The sequence below is a fragment of the Molossus molossus genome, unplaced genomic scaffold (assembly GCF_014108415.1).
Source record: "Molossus molossus isolate mMolMol1 unplaced genomic scaffold, mMolMol1.p scaffold_m16_p_11, whole genome shotgun sequence".
NCBI lineage: Eukaryota > Metazoa > Chordata > Mammalia > Chiroptera > Molossidae > Molossus > Molossus molossus.
This window is the reverse complement of record NW_023425346.1, coordinates 101269657-101289928: the sequence shown is the minus strand read 5'-3', so window position 1 is coordinate 101289928 and position 20272 is coordinate 101269657. Positions and strand designations below refer to the sequence as shown.

The 20272-nt window shown below is 43.0% G+C and overlaps 2 protein-coding genes and 1 pseudogene across 6 annotated transcripts in view; 2 read left to right on the top strand and 1 right to left on the bottom strand.

Moving 5' to 3' along the window:
* The window catches only part of COPS7B (COP9 signalosome subunit 7B), a 29600-nt gene extending 28074 nt beyond the window's left edge, over positions 1-1526 (bottom strand). For 2 of the 3 annotated variants that reach the window (XM_036254673.1, XM_036254674.1), the window contains exon 1: positions 1313-1499. The gene's annotated coding sequence lies outside the window, so the exon portion shown is untranslated. Of the gene's footprint in view, positions 1-1312 lie in introns of all 3 variants that reach the window. The other variant, XM_036254675.1, reaches the window with a different exon arrangement.
* Positions 1527-1905: 379 nt separating this feature from the next.
* PDE6D (phosphodiesterase 6D) overlaps positions 1906-20272 on the top strand; it is a 49244-nt gene continuing 30877 nt past the window's right edge. The window contains exons 1-3 of one of the 3 annotated variants that reach the window (XM_036254852.1): positions 6576-6639; positions 6753-6859; positions 9263-9547. Coding sequence is in view for 1 of the 3 variants with exons in the window: in XM_036254851.1 (XP_036110744.1) it covers positions 2069-2118 (50 nt within the window). In the remaining 2 variants the exon portion in view is untranslated. Of the gene's footprint in view, positions 2119-2189; positions 2207-6575; positions 6640-6752; positions 6860-9262; positions 9548-20272 lie in introns of those variants that run through there. The other 2 variants (XM_036254851.1, XM_036254853.1) reach the window with 2 other exon arrangements.
* Positions 12615-13105, top strand: LOC118625734 (annotated as a pseudogene).

The following is a 20272-nucleotide window of genomic DNA, read 5'->3' as shown; positions in this document are numbered from 1 at the left end:
GGAGGCGGCCGATCAATGTTCTCTCTCATCAATGTTTCTCTCTCTCCCTCTCACTTCCTCTCTCTCTAAAATCAATAAAGGAAAAATAAAAATAAAAATAAATTTTTTTAACAGAGAAAAAAATATCCTACTCATCCTTCAAGTTCAAATGCCACCTCCTCTATCAAGTTTTGTCAGCTGGAATATATCTCTTCATTAGAGCCTCTGTAGTATTCTGATGTCCTTTCTTTCTTTTTTTTATCCTCGCCCGAGGACATTTTTCATTTTTTGTTCAAGTAGAATGGGAGGGAGAGAGAGGAAGAGAGAGAAAGAGAAACATCAATGTGAAAGGGATACATCGAGTGGCTGCCACCCTCAAGACCAACCAGGGCCAGGGACAAACATCAACCGAGGTACATGCCCCGGGAACCGAACCAGGGTCTCTCTGGACCACAGGCCGATGCTCTAACTGCTGAGCCAAACCAGCCAGGGCATGATGTCCTTTTTTTAAATGCCATTTATCACAGTCCATCTCGAATCCCAGTGGACTCTCCTTATTTCCCTACCTAGATGACTATCTTTCTGGTGGCAGTGACCATGTCTTTCACCTTTTACTGACAGAGGGCCTGGCAAATAAAGAAAGCTGAGAAAGCTGTTTGTTGAATTACATGCAAGACAAAATTGGGTGGGTGCCCATATGGGTGAAAGGGGAAAAAAGAGGAAGGAAGGCCTAGGAAAATAAATAGGAGATCTCCAAGGAAACCTTAGCTTACACTACAATTCTCCCTACTTCCTGAAATCTCATTAAATGTCACCTTGAGCAACAAAGAATTCATCAAAACACCAAGTCCTACACAGACTTAAGATAAACAAACATCACACTTACAGGAAATCCACCAAATAAATGCTTACCTAACCTCTGGGTGTTTCAACCTGGATGGGGAAATTTCACCAAGGAGAATAATAATCACATAGCCATGCTGCTAAAAATATCCCCAGCCTAGTGTGCAAAGAGCCCAGACTTCGGGCCTAATTCTAACTCTGCCCCAACTTGCTGTGACCGGTGGACAATCTCTTCCTTTCTGTGGGCCTCAGTTTCCTCATATGTAAAACAACAGGGGTCGGATTAGCAAATTCTCTCAAGTCCCTTCCTGCATCGCTGTTCTGGGAATACAATCACTCTCTCCCAGTCCAACACAGGAGCACAATAGAAACCTCCACAAAACACGTAAAAGGCCCCCGAGACCAACAAACCAGCATGATTTGAAGGAGTCAATTTTGTTACATTATCTTTCATGGTTTACTCAGTGTTTTTGTTTGTTTGCAGCCTTACCATGATTTGCAGGAGACTTCTGAGTTCCATGTAAACAGAAGTTACCTCTCTGTGGGTTGTCATCTTTTTGAGAGTGAAGAGGGTCTTCCCGCTGGGTTTCAACTCTCGGGATTCAGAAACCACCAAAGCTGAAGGAGGGTTTATGAATTTGCGCACACTGCGCGGCACACTGGAGTCTAAGTTACAGAGGAACAGGGTTTATGGAATGCTGGGATTTGTAGTCCCTGAGCCTCTTTGCGCTCTGGGATCTGTGGTTCCCCTGTGTGCCCCTGGAATGCTGGGAAATGTAGTCTTTGCCACATCGCACAGAGCAACGTACCGTCATCTCAGCGCCCAGCGGCGGGAGCAAGCCCCTGGAGCCTCTGCAGATCTGAAGCCAACCACACGCTGGGGCCAACTCCAGGCAACAACAACGACTGAAAAATTTGTCCTACGGGACTTCCTGGGGAGGGCCCTTTGCATCAACGCTCTTCGTCCCCCTGCGAAGCCGCTGAGTGTTTCTATTGGCTCATCAGGATGCCAATCGCCGGGGCGGGCTTTCTATTGGCTCTGGGGCGGGCACTCCGAGGCTAGGGGAAGGAGAAGGGATCAGGAGCGGGAGCCGAGGGGAGGGAGAGGCCGGTCGGAGTCTGGCCGCTGCCGCTGCTCGCCCGAGGTCTCCAGGCCGGACTGCGGCTCAGTCCTCGGCACCGGGGCATCGTCTGCGACGCTGCGTCGGGCCAGCGTGAGGAAGCCGCGGGCGGCGGCTGCCGCATCATGTCAGCCAAGGACGAGCGTGCCAGGGAGATCCTGAGGGGCTTCAAACTGTATCCGCCCGGGAGCGGGGCGGGGCCGGGAGGACTTGGGAGGTGGCCGCTCGCTGAGGAGACGGGCCAGGGACGGGGGCCGCGCCAGGTGGGCACCTGAGGAGAGGCGGCGGCGGAGAGGAAAGGAACGGCATCCCGCGCCCCCGACGGGACCGGGCGCTGAGGCGGGGAAGGGGCGCCCTGAGGGAGGACGGGGAGGTTGGCGGGAGCCCCGGGTGGGGGAGGCAGAGGAGCTCTGGAATTGGGCCGGGAGAGGCGCCGGACGTCGGAAACGGGTGTCGGGGAGCCAGCTTGGGTCCGAGCCCCGGCCCGCCCCCCGCGGCCGGGAAGGGGCTGCGGGCTGCGGCCCGCGGGGAAGGGCCAGGGGGCGCGGCGGGCTGGCCTCGGAGCCCAGCAGCCGCTTTGGCGGGAAGCCCCCGGAGGGGCAGGGAACCGTGACTCGGAGCGAGGGACCTTGTGTGGGGCAGATGCCAGCGCCTGCGTTAAACGCTCGGGTTCCCCGTCCCCACGCCACCCCCGTCTCGTGTCCACAACTTCTCCTCCTCACTTGTGGCTCCTCGGCTGGAGCAGGGGCAGGGGGAGGAGCGGTCCGAGACCGCCCTCATCTCCACTCCGTCTGGGCCCTTTGAGCATTGGACTGTGCTGCTTCTCCCTCGGCCCCTCGTTTTCCCTCCGGCGGGAGGAGAGCCGTGAGCGTTTGCACCGGGGCCCCGGCGAGTCCCGGCTCGCCCGCCTGTGTGCGGTGACCCCGCCGACTCGGCGGAGCTGTCCAGCAGTGACGGCTGCGTTGGCGACCCGGTAGGACGTGCCGCGTCGGGGTGGAAATCATCGCCTCGGGCCTGTTGGGCAGCCGTCGGCGCAACCTCATCTCAATACGGCGAGGAAGCTTTGTGCTTGAATGGCGCGGTCGTCTGTAACCATGCAGGGCGGACGACAGATGGGCAGTCTCGCTTGCCTGCCGACCTTGATCTCTTCTTGCACCCCAGGCACAGGTCGTGGAACATTCTTCAGTTCCCCTCAGTGAAAACGTAGTCGCCACTTCTGGGCTCCTCCCCGGAGGTGGAGGCGCAGTAAGGCGCTGTTCACGATGCCCGTGTCAGCCCTGCAGATTCTAGTGGCTTTGCCGCCATCGGGAAGCAAGTTGGTAGCACACACGTGCAAAGAAGTTACGGGGCGTTTGGGGGGTACAGATGAAAGGTTCGCAGGGGGAGCTGACCTGCGATGCGTGTTTTAGAAGAATGGAAGGCATCACCACCTTTTCATACCGCCATTCGTGATAAACTTTCAGGACCTGTATGTAGTGAAGTTTAGTAACAGCCTCTTCTACAGCTCCACGGGCCTTTCTGTGTTTCTCTTCACAATGGCACCGATAAGTAGAATAGGACGACTGAAGTGTTAGAAAAGCTATGACACGGGTTTTGTTTTTCCCTTAAGTAATTTACATTGTTATTTAACATGTATACTGTAGACAGTAAACCAGAGACTGTAGGGAACTGTGATATTTCAGAAGCAATATTTTCCCCCCGAATTGGAATTAACATATTGCTAAAAATAGGGAAGGGTCTTTTTGATGGCTTTTGAACACGGCAGAAATAGAAAGTTTGAGCTTTTCACCTTCAGTCTTGGTTCTTGAATCTATTGAGAAGGAGGCTAAAGGACAAATATGGAAAACAATAGAAAGAGAAATATCTGGCCCTGGCCGGTTTGGCTTAGCGGTTAGAGTGTCAGCCCACGGACCAAAGAGTCTTGGTTTCTATTCCCAAAGTCACATGCCTCAGTTGCAGGTTCGATCCCTAGCCCCAGTCAGGGTTGTTCAGGAGGCAACCAATCGATGTGTCTCTCTCACATCAAAGTTTTTCTCTCTCTCTCTCTCTCTCTCTCCCCGCCTCCCTCTCTAAAAAACAATGGAAAAGTATCCTCAGGTGAGGATTAAAAAAAAAGAAAGAAAAACCTGTGTTGGCCCACTAGAAGGGAAGGTGAATTAACCAAGTCAGTGATGGCTTTAATGAGTCAAGAAACAGACTTTCAGGGAAAGTTTGATCTGGGATGATTATATCACAAGGGGGCCAGCCATATTTTAAAAGTTAGCATGGGAGCAGTGGAATGCTCATCCTCCGGTAACTTTTATTGGCATCTGAGAATTAAGAAAGAAGAGGAGCCCTGGCTGGTGTTGCTCAGTGGTTAGAGTGTCTGCCCACACATGCTGGTCAAAGTCACTATACCTGGGTTGCAGGTTTGTTATTATAATCCTCACCCAAGGATATTTTTCCATTAATTTTTAGATAGAGTGAGAGGGAGGGAGGGGGGAGAGAGAAACATTGATGTGAGAAAGACACATCATTTGGTTGCCTCCTGCATGACCCTGACCAGGGCCAGGAATCAAACCCTTTGGAGTCCTAGAGGTCTTCAGGCCGATACTCTACAAATGAGCCAAACCAGCCAGGGCATGAGTTGCAGGTTTGTTTCAGGGCCCCAGTCAGGCATTGATGTGTCTCTCTCACACTGATGTTTCTCTCTGTCTCTCTCCTTCTCCCTCCCTCCCTTCCACTTTCTTTAAAAATCAATGGAAAAAAAATATCTTCGGGTGAGAATTAAAAAAAAAAAGAGGGAAGGAGTTCTAGGATTTGATACTACCTTCAAGAAAAATAAAATTGTTTCTTTAAGAAACTACCTGAGCCCTGGCCTGTGTAACTCAGTTGGTTGAGCGTTATCTTGTGCACTGAAAGGTTGACAGTGATTCCCAGTCAGGGCACATGCCCAGGTTGCAGGCGATCCCTCTCCCTTCCTCTCTCTCTAAAAAAAAAAAAAAAAACAACTACCCGACTATTGTCCACCTTGTATTGGGCAAATTGTTTTCTGAATTTTATTTTAGAGTGTCTGTTTCTGTAAGAGTTTTTACTACCAAAAAAAATTGCCATTATATTCTCCTACCAACAGTGTTGACAGTACTCATTTCTCACATTGACTATGTTGGTTTTTTTAATTTTGGCCAGTTTGGACAACAAATGATATCTTGTTTTAGTTTGTATTTCCCTCAATCCCTAGATCCCTGGAGAGGTAATAAATATAGCCTAGTGGTTAAGAGCTATGCTGGACTATAGAGCTACGCTGCCTGCATTGGAATCCCAGCCCTAGACTCCTGGTTTTGTGTCCCTGAGCAACTTTAACTGCTACCTCAACTTCCTCATCTGTAAATGGGGATAAAAATGGTACCTATCTCATAGGGTTGTTGTGACCCTACGAAGAGCACTCAAACTATGAAACTCACAGTATTCATATCGTTTCCTCAGAGGGTTGTTATGAGGATTAAATGAGACTGTATATAAAATGCTTAGTACAGTGTCTGGTACATAGTAAGTAAGTAATAAATGTTAACTGCTGTTATTACTTGTTTTATTAATTATTATTAATAATGAGAGATAAAATTACTGTAAAGCCACTTACTTTTCTGAGATATAACCAATGTCTTCATGCTATTCTCTTTTCTTACTGAGAAAAACTATATTTCTGTTTTGCCTCTTTAAAGAAGTGGTTCAATTAATATGCATTGATGTATACCTAGTGTTTATCTTGTTTTCTAGGAATTAATCACATTCCAACTTATGGCCAAAAAAGAACTAGTTTGGCTCAGAAGGTTTCTAAAAGTACCTTTCACTTGTGTTCTTGCATTTCTTTTCTATAGTTTGGTACTGGATCCCCCATATCTTCTTTGTCATTTGATCTTTGACTTTACTTCCAATCAAAATAGTTGGTTTTATGTCTTCTTTTCACTTAGATTTCCTTATTAAGAATAGTGGACTGTCAAACTTTTCTTGAATGTCGGTATTGCCTAATAGGTGCCTTGGCCAAGTGTTAAAAATGAGTTTAAGACTTATGATTTCCTAAAATATAGTTTTTGTCCCTCAGCCCAAGTTCTGGGAAAGCAACCAAAACATACTACCCATACAGTCAGTAAGCACTGTTGATCATGGATTGTCTAGTCATGGACTTAATGTAGATTGTGATTGGTAGTTTGTTTTCCAGCACACTCATGAATGGACTCTGAGAAGTTGTTACTGTTACCCTGAATGGATTAGTGAATATAATGTCCTATTATTGATCATGTTATTTAGAATTTTTATTTTTTTAATCCTCACTCGAGGATATTTTTTCATTTATTTTCAGACTGTGGGAGGGGGAGAGAGAGATAAACATCGATGTGAGAGACACATCATTTGGTTGCTTCCTGCATAACCCCAACTGGGGCTGGGGATAACCACAACCAAGCTACGTGCCCTTGGCTGGGATCGAACCCAGAACTCTTTGATCTGTGGGCCAACGCTGTAACCACTGAGCAAAACTGGCCAGGGCTTATTTAGAATTTTTTAAACAGGCATTCCTGCTTTCACATTTTTGGGGAGGAACTTGAAGTATAATTAGATATTTACAGTCTTCTTCAGACCTTCTTAATTTCTTTCCAGGATTGTGCATGTTTTACAGTAAAACATTATAGTAACTACTGAAGAAATAGACTAGAACATGGTAAGACTCTCATGGAAAATTCTGGTTATATCATCACTGTATTTGATAAAGTGCTAGCTGAGGTTTGACAGCTCTATGTCCTTATTAGGTTTAACCTCACTTTCGCCTCACAGGCCTCCTTTGCCAGCACTCTACATCAACAAATCCCCATGATAAAGAAGGACCTGACTTCGGAATGTATAGATCTGTCCTTATTCCTGAGCTTTAGCATCATTGGAAGGTATTTTAACGGCCATCTTATCTAGTAATATGACTGTTCCAACCATTGCTTGAATGCTTAAAATTCCAAAGTGTCAAGATTTTAAAAACAGTATTCTTTTTTTGCTTTTGACCTGCTGGTAATTTTGGAGTTGAGAGGAAAAGCATATATATTTTTTCTACACACAGTCCAGTCTCCATAAAGATCTCAGTGGATTAGACTCAAGAAGCACACTGTTTATGACAAAGAAGGTGATAGTCTCACTGTAAGAACACACATGAGGATTTTTTTTTAATCCTCACCCGAGGATATTTTTCCATTGATTTTTTTTTTTTAGATAGAGTGGGAGGAAGGAAAGGAGGGAGAGAGAGAGAAACAAACACATCATCTGGTTGCCTCCCACATGACCCTGACCAGGGCCAGGGATCAAACCCACAACCAAAGTACATGCCCTTAACCAGGAATCGAACCTGTAACTCTTCAGTCCACAGGCCAAAGCTCTAACCACTGTCCAGGGCACATATGAGGAATTTGTTTAGTGTACAGTGAGGGGTCACACAGCTAAGTGGACCTGCTCCAGAGGAGAGTGACTTGAAGTGTGCCATATGTTCAGTAATTGGAGAACTGAGAAGTTTTAACCTGAAGATGAAGAGTTGGGCCATGAGTATTCTCTTCTAAAGTGTTTTTATCTTTTTTTTGATCCTCACCTGAGGATATTTTTTCAAATATCTTCAGATAGAGCAGGAAGGGGAGAGAGACAGAGAAAAACATCGATGCGAGAGAGACACATTAATTGGCTGCCTCCTGCACTACCCCATCCAGGACCGGGGACAAACCGAAACCGAGGTACATGCTATTGGCCGGAATTGAACCCGCAACTCTTTGGTCCGCAGGCCAACACTCTAACCTCTAAGCCAAACCAGCCAGGGCTCTCTTCTAAAGTTTAAAAAACTAGCCCTGGCCATTGTGGCTCAGTTGTTTGGAGCGTTGTCCTGTACAACAAAAGGTGGCAGGTTCGATTTCTGGTCAGGGCACATACCCAGCTTGTGGTTCGACCCCTAGTCAGGGTGCATGGAGGAGGCAACCAATCCATGTTTCTCACATTGATGTTTCTCTCTCTCTCCCTCTCTCCCCCTTCCTCTCTCTATCTTTTTTTTTGGTGGTACATGCCCCTAGTGGGAATCGAACCCGGGACTCTCTGGTCCGCAGGCCGACACTCAACTACTGAGCCAAACTGGCCAGGGCCTCCCCCTTCCTCTCTCTAAAATCAATTTTTTTAAATCCTTTAAAGTTTAAAAAACGATTCTAAAGAAAAATAATTAAATGTGTTCTGGGTGGCTCTCAGAAAAACAAGACTCAAGGATAGCAGTTACAGGGGACAGAGTGTATTTAGTCCACTTTCTAACAATTAAAGTTACCTGCAAAAACCCTACATTTTTTAGAAAGTATTTTAAGCAGTAGATGGATGCCTGTCCATCAAGAGTATTGCAGAGGGAAATTATGAGTGTATCAAATAAGGTATTAGAGCGGATGATCTTCAGAGGATTCAAATCATTTCCAACACTGCAATTCTTTGATTTGGTGACAATGTTTCTTGGTTAACAAGAACTCTTTTCTTCAAGTATTTCTATTAAGATATGTACTACACTTAAAATAGGCAAAACATTTTTGTGATTTGAATTTATTAAGGCAAGCTATTTCCTTTTTGTTTTTCAGACTACTCTAAGATACTATTGATGAAGTATTTTATTTAATGCATTATAGATCCACTGATTCAGTCACAGAGAGCAATCATTGCCTCTGAATTTAGATAAAGTGTACAGAACTAAATATAAATTGCTCTAATATAAATAATACTATAAATATAGCCACAAGAAGAAAGGGGATAACCTAACAATATCTTACATTCCTATAGTCTTTTTCAGTTTTTCAGAGCACTTTGATACATTATCACAACAACTCTATACCTTATTATTCTTACTTCATAAATAGAAAATTAAGGATTGATGAGGATAACCAGATGACGGCAGAACCTTAATTGAAACCTTGGTTTGTCTTTCTAGAAACTGCTGTTTTCTATGATATACCATAATGCTTCTCAAGAGAAATAATTTTTTTTGCTGTATTACTGATTTCGAGTTTAAAATTTTTCCTCAGTGTTTAAGTCACAGGTTTATTTTTCACTTGAAAATTATTCTCTTCCATTGTCATATTCCCTATTTTCTTTGTTTTCCCTCAACTCTCAGATACAAAGGGCAAGATTTAGCCTGGGAAAAGGAAGAATTTTCTAACTATTAGAGTTACCTGGAAAAAAAAGACATTTTCCAGAAAGTATTTAAACAACATATATTAGTCAGCTAGAGCTGCTAAAATAAAATACCATACACTGTGTGCCTTAAACAACAGACATGGATTTCTCAACAGGTCTGGAAGCTGGAAGGTCCAAGATCAAGGTGCTAGCTGATTTGGTTCCTGGTAGGGGCTCACTTCCTGGCTTGCAGATGGCCACTTTCTCCACCTCTCACATGGTGGAGAAGAAGTGGACAGGCAAATCACAGGAAACTCAGACTATTACCATGTGTGGCACCACTATTTGGGTGACAGCTCTATTTGGAAATGATGGTTCATGAACAGATTGCAGCTAAATGGAAGATTTTTTTAAAAGGCCTAATTTGGGACTCTAGCCTGATAACTTTCGTGGAATAAGAGGTGAGAAATTGAACTGTAAGCCTTTGCTTTTGATCCATCTTCTGCGGGAAGAGCGAAGTCAGAGAGCTCTGGCTGTGGTGCTACCACTTACTGGCGGTTCATTCACACATTTGTTAGCAGGGTCTTTAAGTGCCAGGTAATCTGCTGAACACAAGAGATACAGAATGATAAACCAGTTTTCCTATTCAAAGAACTTGTATAAGGGAAAGAAAAAGAGAAATTAATGATCAGAATACAATGTGATAAGTGCCTAGTAGTATAAAGTACTGTTGAACCTCAGGGAAAGAATGACTCCTGCTGGAGGCATTGTGGAAGACTTCAGAATTGGCATTTGGGATCTTGAAAGATGAGTAAGTGTTGAACAGTTTAATTTTTCAGATACTGGAGAGTAGCAGACAAAGGAAAGTGAAGGCATGAAAAATGAGGAAAGAAGGTTTTAGAAGGGAGATGAGATCAAGAATGAGAATCAAAAACAAGTCCTTGGTGTGTGGGTGGGTGGGTGGGAGATGGAGCAAAAAAGAAAGAGAACTCATGGACATGGACAATAGTATGGTTGTGGGAGTGGAGGGTGGTGGGTGGAGGTGGTAGAGAGCATAGAGAGGATAAAAGGTGATGGAAAAAAATGAAAATTGAAAAAAGGGTTATTGGAATTACTGGAAATTTTATTCATTCAAAGAATATTTGAAATTTTACTGAGAGTCCCATGATACCTTATAGGTCATTGGTGGTCTTTTTAAGAATAGTAGATATTTGAGGAAACAAACTATAATCTGCCAAAATTAGAAAATGGATAAGAAATAAAGTAACCAAGAATAAATTATTCTTTTCAAGAAATCGGGTGATTTAGGAAAGCAGAGATTAAGGAAGTAGCTTGAGTAGGTGGAAAGATTTTATTAAAGAATAGAAATCATGCCCTGGCCAGTTTGGCTCAGCGGTTAGAGCGTCGGCCTGCGGTCCGCAGAGACCCGGGTTCGGTTCCCGCTAAGGGCATGTACTTTGGTTGCAGTTTGTCCCCGGCCCTGGTTGGTCGTGCGGGTGGCAGCCACTCGATGTGTCCCTTCACATCGATGTTTCTCTCTCTCTCTCCCTTCCTCTCTCTCCCTCCCACTCTATCTGTACAAAAAATGGAAAAATGTCCTCGGGTGAGGATAAAAAAAAAAAAAAGAATAGAAATCATGCCCGGCTGGTGTGGCTCTGTGGTTGAGCATCGGCCTATGTACCAAAAGGTTGCTGGTTTGATTCTCAGTCAGGGCACATGCCTGGGTTGGAGGCTCGATTTCCGGTAGGGACCATGAAGGAGGCAGCAGATTGATGTTGATGCTTCTCTCTCTCACTGATGTTTCTGTCTCTCCCTCTCCCTTCCTCTCTCTCTAAAAACTCAATGAAAAAAACATTAAGGCCCTGGCCGGTTTGGCTCAGCGGTTGGAGTGTCGGCCTGCGGTCCGGAGAGACCCGGGTTCGGTTCCCGCTAAGGGCATGTACCTTGGTTGCAGTTTGTCCCCGGCCCTGGTTGGTCGTGCGGATGGCGGCCACTCGATGTGTCTCTTTCACGTCAATGTTTCTCTCTCTCTCTCTTCCTCTCTCTCCCTCCCACTCTATCTGTGCAAAGAAATGGAAAAATGTCCTCGGGTGAGGATTAAAAAAAAAAAAAACATTAAGAATGGAAATCACTTATTTAAACTATCTGACTTTGTGCAAGATGCTTAACATCTATTAAAGAGGGACAATGCTTGCTCCATAGGCCTTACAGAGATGTTGTGAAATAATATATGCCAACTCACTTTATTTTTATTTATTTTTTTTTTTGGTACGTGCCCCTAGCGGGAACCTAACCTAGGACTCTCTGGTTAGCAGGCCGACGCTCCAACTGCTGAGCCAAACCGGCCAGGGCTCACTTTTTTTTTTTTTTTTTTTTGTTAATCCTCATCTGAGGATATTTTTCCATTGATTTTTATTTTTTCTTTATTGGTTTTAGAGAAAAAGAAGGGAGAGGGAGAGCTAGAAACATCGATAAGGGAAAACATCGATTGGCCACCTTCTGCATGGCCCCCACAACCTGGGCATGTGCCCTGACTGGGAATTGAACCGGTGACCTCTTAGTGCATGGTTTGACGCTCAACCACTGAGCTACACCAGCCAGGCTCCACTGATTTTTAGATAGAGTGGAAGGGAATGGGGAGAGATATATATAGAGAGAAACATCAATATGAGAGAGACACATCAATTGGTTGCCTCCTACACGACCCCAACAGGGGCTAGGGATCGAACCTGCAACCCAGGTATGCATCCTTGAACAGAATTGAATCCAAGACCCTTCAGTCTTCAGGCTGACATTCCAACCGCTGAGCCTGGACGTTTCAACGGCCAGGGCTATGCCAACTCACTTTAAAAACCATAGCTCTACAAATGTATTATGCTTATTATTACATTGTTAACTTTTATTTCTCTTTGCTTTAAGTTCAGTGTTGCTTTCTATTTTGCAAATCTGTAGGTGACATGTTTCAGGATGTTGATAAAGCCAGAATCTTAGTGATTGTTTTTTTATTCCAGCTTAAACATCTGAAGCCTTTTTTCACCAGTCTGGGAAGTAACTATGGCTGTTGGAGTGATAGCAAACGAAGCCCCCTACATGACACATATGTCCCATTTGAAAGCCAAAAATCATCTTTGGCTTTGCTTTTATTAGGAGCGTTATAACTTGAGGAAGTTGATTTCCCTCTCAATAGTGTAGCATTTTTTTTAAAGTAAGTAAAATTCTGCTGGGCCGGAGTGGCTCAGTTGGTTGAACGTCATCCTGTGCACCAAAGGGTTGCCGTTTCGATTACCTGTCAGAGCACATACCTGGTTTGCGGGTTCAATCCCTGGTTGGGGCACATATATAAGGCAATCAATTGATGTTTCCCTCTCACATCAATGTTTTTCTCTCTCCTTTCTCCTTAAGCATGTCCTCAGGTGAGGATTTACATAATAATAATAATAATAATGATAACTAAAACTAGGTAAAATTGAAGGATCTCTTACTGAATTTTGATAGAATTCAAGGGAATATTCCTGTGCCTCCAAATAACATATAAGAAACAATGGCTGGGAGAGCGGGACATCCAGCTTGTGTGTGGGAGTCTCAGTGTTGCGTGAGATAAAAGAGCAGTTTAGAAATGGGTAATGTTGAGAAAGGCAAGAAGATTTTTGTTAAAAATGTGCCATACTGTGGAAAAGGGAGGCAAGCACAATACGGCCAAATTTCCATGGTCTGGGTGAAAGACAGGTCAGGCCCCTGGATTTTCTTAAACAGATGCCAACAAGAACAAAAGGCATAACCTGGGGAGAGGCTACACTGATGGAGTATTTGGAGAATCCCAAGAGGTACACCCCTGGAACAAAAAATGATCTTCACTGACATTAAGAAGAGAGCGGAAAGGGCAGGCTTGATAGCTTATCTCAAAAAAGCTACTAATGAGTAATAGTTGGCCACTGCCTTATTTATTAAAAATGTCTCATGGCTTTTTTTATGTGTACCATATTTAAATTGATCTCATACACCAGAATTCAGATCATGAATGGCTGACAGAATATTTCTTTTGGGGGCTACCCTGATTTAAATAAGATTGGCTTGTGGTTAAATGAATATGGTCACCTTTTTTACTTTGATGGTAATTTTGGTTCAGCAAGTGCTGTCACTCTTTTTCCTTTCTAAAAATATGCTTGGACTTGATTCATAATGTTCAGCTTTTCACAGAGATGGTGAGTACCATCTCAAAACCTGTTAGGAGATTGGTTTTATATTTAGATTTATATAACTGGTTGTATTAATTTAAATATTGAGGGCATTCCTTTACTGTATCTTAGACCAGCAAGACTCACTTCTGTTTCAAATTGTGTTCATTAGCATGTTAAAAGGCAAGGGCTGGCCCTGGCCGGTTTTGCTCAGTGGTTAGAGCGTCGGCCTGCGGTCCAGAGAGACCTGGGTTCAGTTCCCACTAAGGGCACGTACCTCAGTTGCAGTTTGTCCCCGGTCCTGGTTGGGTTGTGTGGGTGGCAGCCACTCGATGTGTCTCTCTCACATTGATGTTTCTCTCTCTCTCTCTCTCTCTCCCTCTCTCTTTCCCTCTCTCTCCCTCCCACTCTATCTGAACAAAAAATGAAAAGATGTCCTCGGGTGAAGATAAAAAAAAAAAAAGGCAAGGGCTGGAGATGAACTGGCAGTGCCCATTTTATCTTTTTGTTCTAACTGTGCCAATTTAATTAAAAGTCCCTGTATCTAAACTGTTATTTTTTACTAAATGAAATGTGTTTTAGTGTGGTGTGTGTATAATACCAAATAAAGAACATTTAATACTTCTCACATTTTATAGATGATCTATAAGGTCAAATGCTTTTAAAATTTAGCATGACTAGCCCTGGCCAGTTTGGCTCAGCAGTTAGAGCATTGGCCTGCGGTCCAGAGAGACCCAGGTTCAGTTCCCACTAAGGGCGCTTACCTCGGTTGCAGTTTGTCCCCAGCCCTGGTTGGTCGTGCGGGTGGCAGCCACTCAATGTGTCCCTTTCACGTCGATGCTTCTCCCCCCCCCCCCCCTCTATCTGAACAAGAAATGGAAAAATGTCCTCGGGTAAGGATAAAAAAAAAACTTTAGCATGACTAGGTACAGTAGGAAACTTTGTGAATTCTTTTTTTCTCACCCAAGGACATTGTTCCATTTATCATCAGATAGAGTGGGAGGGAGAGAGAGAGACAGAGAGAAACACTGATGTGATAGAGCCACATCGACTGGTTGCCTCCCAAACGACCCAACCAGGGCCGGGGATGAACCGCAACGGAAATATGTTCCCTTGATGGGAATCAAACCCACGACTCATTGGTCTGCAGGCTGACACTCTAACCACTGAGCCAAACCGGCCAGGGCTTTGTGAATTCTTTAAGTCAGACAAATTATAATTTAGGATTGTCTTGAACAGCTATTCAAAAATAACTGTAGAATTACTGTATATGTGTATTATTGGTAATGGTGCTTTTGCCAGCTCTCGAGAAGGATTCAGGTAGAGGAGAACAGACCATCAACATAAAATTATAAATTATCCCTGGCTGGTGTGGTTCAGTGGCATGAGCATCGGCCCATGGACTGAGAGGTCCTGGTCAAGGCACATGCCTGGATTTTGGGCTGGATCCCCAGTAGGGGACTGCAGAAAGCAGCAGGGGGCGTGCAGGAAGCAGCCAATTGATGTTTCTCACATCGATGTTTCGATCTCCCTCCCTTCCTCTCTAAAAAAAAAATCAATAAAACCCTATTTAAAAAATAAAATTGTAGATTGTGTGATCATAAGGCTTAAGATAATTAAAAACAAAGTCACTGATCAAAAAAAAGGAAACAATGGCTGATCCTTTTGGGAATTTGCCCTTGTATTATCTCTTCTTCAATCAGGAGATTCTGGGAAGCAAATACAAATGCAAAGGGAGTCTCTAAGAATCTCTTTGGATATATCCACTCTAGCTTGTTTCTGACCAGTTTCAGGTACATAACAGCACATATCAGTAGAATAATAAACCTACTAGAGAAAGAAAGGTTTGTTTCATTGTTTGACTTTGTTAGTGAAAAGACTGTGTTATGTTTCAAATAGTGATCTTTTTCTCACTACTTACCTCCACTGTTTCCCAGGCCAGTTTGAATTTTGATTGTATGCTTTCCAAGCATAGTACCTTTGCCAGGACCACAGTATTATTTCACAGGGATCTCACCACTGATTACTGTGCTGCATATAATGTTTCAAGGATACTGAAACCTGGTTTCTCAGAGAAACCATTTATATTTTCTCACCTTGTCCCCCATAAATAAGTAAAACACCACAAGGAAAATCATGGAAATTTTTGTTGGAGACAGATGTTTAAATGTCCATGAATTAGAATTGGTGCTTAAGAATGTACTAAAAGACAGGATGCTCTGTATAACCAATGCTTGTGCAGAAGAAGCCTAGAAGAAGGGCTTTGACAGAAGTGATATTTAAAAATTCATGAAGGTAAGGGTAAGAAAAGGAAATGAGTTCAGAAAGTGAGCAAGAAGGAGAGGGTTTCAGAGGGGAGAGATCATAAAGGCAGTGTGTTAAAAGAACAAGAAGAAAAAAGCCACAACAAAAAATAGGAAAGCAAAGAAAAAAAGGCATTCCTATGATGAAAATGCTCAGGATACCTCTAAATAGAAACTCCCTTTGTTTTCCTGCTAGTCATAGCTGCTTCCACCCCAGGGGAATGAGAAAGGAGAGGTTTTTCTTTAAGCCTGTGACCTTAGATTAAAGCTTTGCCTCATATTGCTCTAGCCTGCTATAGTAGACATTAGCATACACCATTATATGCTTAGTCAGCCACTTTTCCTGAAAATTCTACTTACCTTGAAGTTCCTCAGACAATAGGTAATGAACCACATGCCCATATATAAGTTACAGGTACTCTGCCAAGTCATGAATTCAACTTAATGTAGAATGAGCTTTTAAATTCTGTGGTTTTAGCCTGCAATTCCATTGACTGACTACGCTGTTCTTAGGGAGAATGGTTTATTTGTTTGTTTTTCAGTTCGTTGGTTGTTTTGGTTTTGTGTTTTGCTGAGCTCCATTTCTAAGTTGCCCTTTCTACAGTCGGCAGAGCCCTGAATGAGTAGCTCTCCTGGTTTAGCTTCTAAACACTCTTTAGTGAGCCTTGCTTTCTGGTTGCTCAGCCAGAAAGAGAATTCTAATCAACCCCTCTGACTTGCCCTCTGATACTCAGTGTGGTTCAACACATATTCGAGTGCCGATTGTGTGCTGAGCACTAAGAAGGAAGGATAAATAATACAGTGCCAATGGAATTTGACTTGCAAACTTATATGTGCAGTGCATTCTGATAAGTACCATGATGCAGGTGTAAACAAGTGTGCAGGTGCACAGAGGAAGGATCAAATAGCTTTGCCTCAGAGTGTATCAGGCACCATAATCAGAGAGGAGGTTGACATAGCACTGGGTCATTAAGGTGCATACTGGAGGGATGGATGCTTGTTCTAAGCAGAGTGGAGCAGTGTATGCTAAGCGCTGAAGCACAAGAATATAATGTCTTTAGGAAGTACAGCAGTTAGGCATGACTGAAGGATAAGGTGCATCTAGGGGCTGACATAAGAGGTAACTCTGAAGAATGAACCGAATAGCAGAGACCAGACTGTTTTTCTCCCTCCAATAAACTTTTATTTACCCTCTTGACTTCTTTACCCCAGGCTTACAGTAATTTATTATACCTGCTGCCCTCCCAGTAGCCTGTTGATTTCCTGTTCTGTATCAAATTGCTCTTTCTACTTGACACTGTCTTCCTATCTCACCCATCTCTATTAACTTATAACCCTTTTTTAAAAAAATCAACATTTCACAAACCTATTTACAAAGCCTAAACTTTATATATTTCTCAGACCTTTGAATGCTAGCTATGTTATTTACTAGCTGTGAGTTCCTGAGAAAGGTATTCAACTTCTGAGAGCACCACTGTTTCATGTGTGTGTCAGTATTAAATGACAAGATTGAAAAATAGAAAAGAAGACCCTGGCTAGTTTTGCTCAGCGGTTAGAGCGTCGACCCATGGACCAGAGAGACCTGGGTTTGGTTCCTGCTAAGGGCACATACCTCGGTTGCAGTTTGTCCCCAGCCCAGTTGGGGTTGTGTGCGTGGCAACCAGTCTATGCATCTCTCTCACATCGATGTTTCTCTCTGTCTCTTCCTCCCTCCCTCCTGCTCTATCTAAAGATAAATGCAAAAATGTCCTCAGGTGAGGATGAAAAAAAAAAAAGAAGAAAAATAGAAAAGAGGGACTCTTAGTATAGCACTTGGCATATGTCTTGAATTTAGGTACTGAAATATTCAGGGTTTTTTTACATTGCCTTCTCTTCCTTTGAGGACTAACTTTAAGCAATTAATTAGCCAGGTGCCAGATAAGGCTGGAAATACATTCACCTTTTCCCTGGCCTTATATTGTCTACAATGGTCAAGTTCAAAAAGACTGTTAGGAAGCCAACTCTGAGAAATGCAAGAATTAGGACTTTATCTGTCTACATTGGTAATGAAGCATAGGTTAAGAATTATTGAACTTTATAGCCATTGTTAGGCTAAAGCAATCAGTGGGATTTCCCTTAGCCTTTGGAGATTTTTATAGAAACTCAGAAGAGAGATCAGAACCTCAGTCTTGGGCTAATACTTGTTCTCCTAATCCTGACTGGACGGATTATCTGTCAGTATCCCTTGCCATCTGAATGTGGAAGAGACCAACTCCCCAACTGGTATTAGATCCGTTACCTGAACATTGTTGTGGCTATTGATCTTACACAATTTGATGTGGTTCCATAATTTCTGGACAGCTTGCCTAAGCTAGAAAATAGTGTCTCTGGTCCGGCCGGTATGGCTCAGTGGTTGAGCGTCGACCCATGCACCAAGAGGTTGCCGGTTCAATTCCTGGTCAGGACACATGCCCAGCTTGTGTGCCCGATCCCTAGTGAGGTGGCATGCAGGAAGCGGCCATTTGATGTTCTCTCTCATTGATGTTTCTATCTTTCTCTCCCTCTCTTTCTAAAATCAAAAAAGGAAAAAAAAAATTTTTTTAAAGAAAATAGTGTCGCTAGTCATGCAACATGTCCTCTTTGTAAATGTTTTTTTTTAAATATGTTTTTATTGATTTTTGAGAAAGAGAAGAAGGGAGAAAGAGATAGAAACATCGATGTTGAGAGATAAACATCTATCGGCTGCCTCCTGCACACCCCTCACTGGGGATCAAGCCCGCAACCTGGGCATGTGCCCTGACTGGGAATCAAACTGGGACTTTTCAGTCCATGGGACAACACTCAGTCCACTGAGCCACACTGGCCGGGCTGTAAATGTGTCTTTTACCAATCAAGGATATATAATAAAAGACCAAGAATCAAGGACCCCAAAAGTGAATGAGTTCTGACCTGTGGAATACACTAACAGCATAATCTGAGCTGGCATTCCACAACACCAAAAGGCATCCTGTGTTCTACAGTATTTGGAAGTGCCTTTCTAGCCTCAAGTCCTGGAGGGACTGCTTGGCCTCTACCATGAGCTTAGGGATCATGACTTACTCATCTTCTATCCCCGGGTCTTGAGTATAGTCTCTGCTTGGTATAGACTGGGTATATAGGATAGCTGTTTCATGTCATATGAATGTCAAGAGAATGGATGTTGAAATTAGGCAGTTGAAAACCAACTATATGATTTATTGGCTTTGTGACCTTTGAGCAAGTTACTTGTCATTCCCAAACTGCAGATTCCTCATACTTATAAGGGCTTTAATAATACTGCCTATTTCATAGGTTTGTAAGGATTAATTTAGAGCTGGATAAAGCATTTAGCCAGTATCTGGCACTCAGTACATGTTAGCCATCATCATTTTACAGTAAATAAGCCCTGAATATAAAGATCAGTGATACAGTTACTATTGTATATATTACTGCCAAAGATTTCTTATACCCAAGAGATATGTAACATGAATCATCTAACAACAGAATTATTTCCATTTCATGGTAAAATCTTCCCCTTTAGTTTCTTCTGTTCATTTAAATAGAAATTCACTTTGTCTGATAAAGTGTACAAGCTGATTCATATAATTACTCCAGATAATTTTATTATGAAAGTTTTCCTATTTTATTGTTTTGAGAAATTATTTTGGAGGAATAATGACTTGGTGGGAATTGATGAGTATTTTAAAATATTTACTTTGTCAGTCTAAAAATAAGCTAAACCATTTCAATTTCTATGGGAAAACCCTCAAGGAAAAAACATCTTTTCCTTTTTTACTTTGTTATGATGTTTAGAAATTTGAAGAAGGGTATTGCCAAAAAGCTACAAAGAGACCCCATCTTTGAGCTTCTTGTTGTTCTCTCTGCACACAAAAAGTCACATTTGGGCAAATAGTCCACTGTTTGTTGTTGGTTCCTAAAGCACTGCCAGGGGAGACTTATACTCCTGAGGTCTCTTATGTCCCCAGGAGGGAGTTGATGGAAGGTGGTTATTACTGTGCACCAACTTCAGTTTATTAGCTGTACTGGTTCCCAAACATGTTTTTGGCAGAGAAATAAATTCTGCAAGTCCCCTTATAGTGTTTTATCTAACCCTTTCCAGCACTGTAGCCAAGGGTTATTTTGTTTTCCACAACAGTTTTTTAAACATTTGATCTTTTTCCCTCACTGCCCACCTCTCTTCTCCCCCATGCTCGCCTTCTCTCCTTTATGAACACAAAATATTTAAGCTTCAATGACTGTTTTCCCTTAAAAATGTGTTATTTCAAACTTTTAGTTTTATAAGAACTTATTTCCTAGAAAAATCTTTTAACTCCCAGTATCAATTCTTTGTTTATCCACTGTAAACCCCTCCCCCTGTCTGGTGGTATAAAATATGGGCTTCAGTGTTTAGAATTTTTTTTTTTTCTGTTCTATAAAAGGGTTTCTTTCCAGAACCTGAAAGCTACTCAAAGTCTGGTCTTGGACCAGTAGCCAGTTAGAAATGCAGAATCTCAGGTCCTACCCCAGACCTACTGAGCCGGAATCTACATTTTTACAAGATCCGAATGTGATTTGTATGCACATGAAAGTGTAAGAAAGTACTGCTGTAAACCCTGTTTGGATCAAAGCGGGGGGGGGGACTATCAAGTAGTGGTTCTCAACCCTGGCTGTTCAGCATAATCACCTGGGGAACTTTGAAAAAGAGAGATGC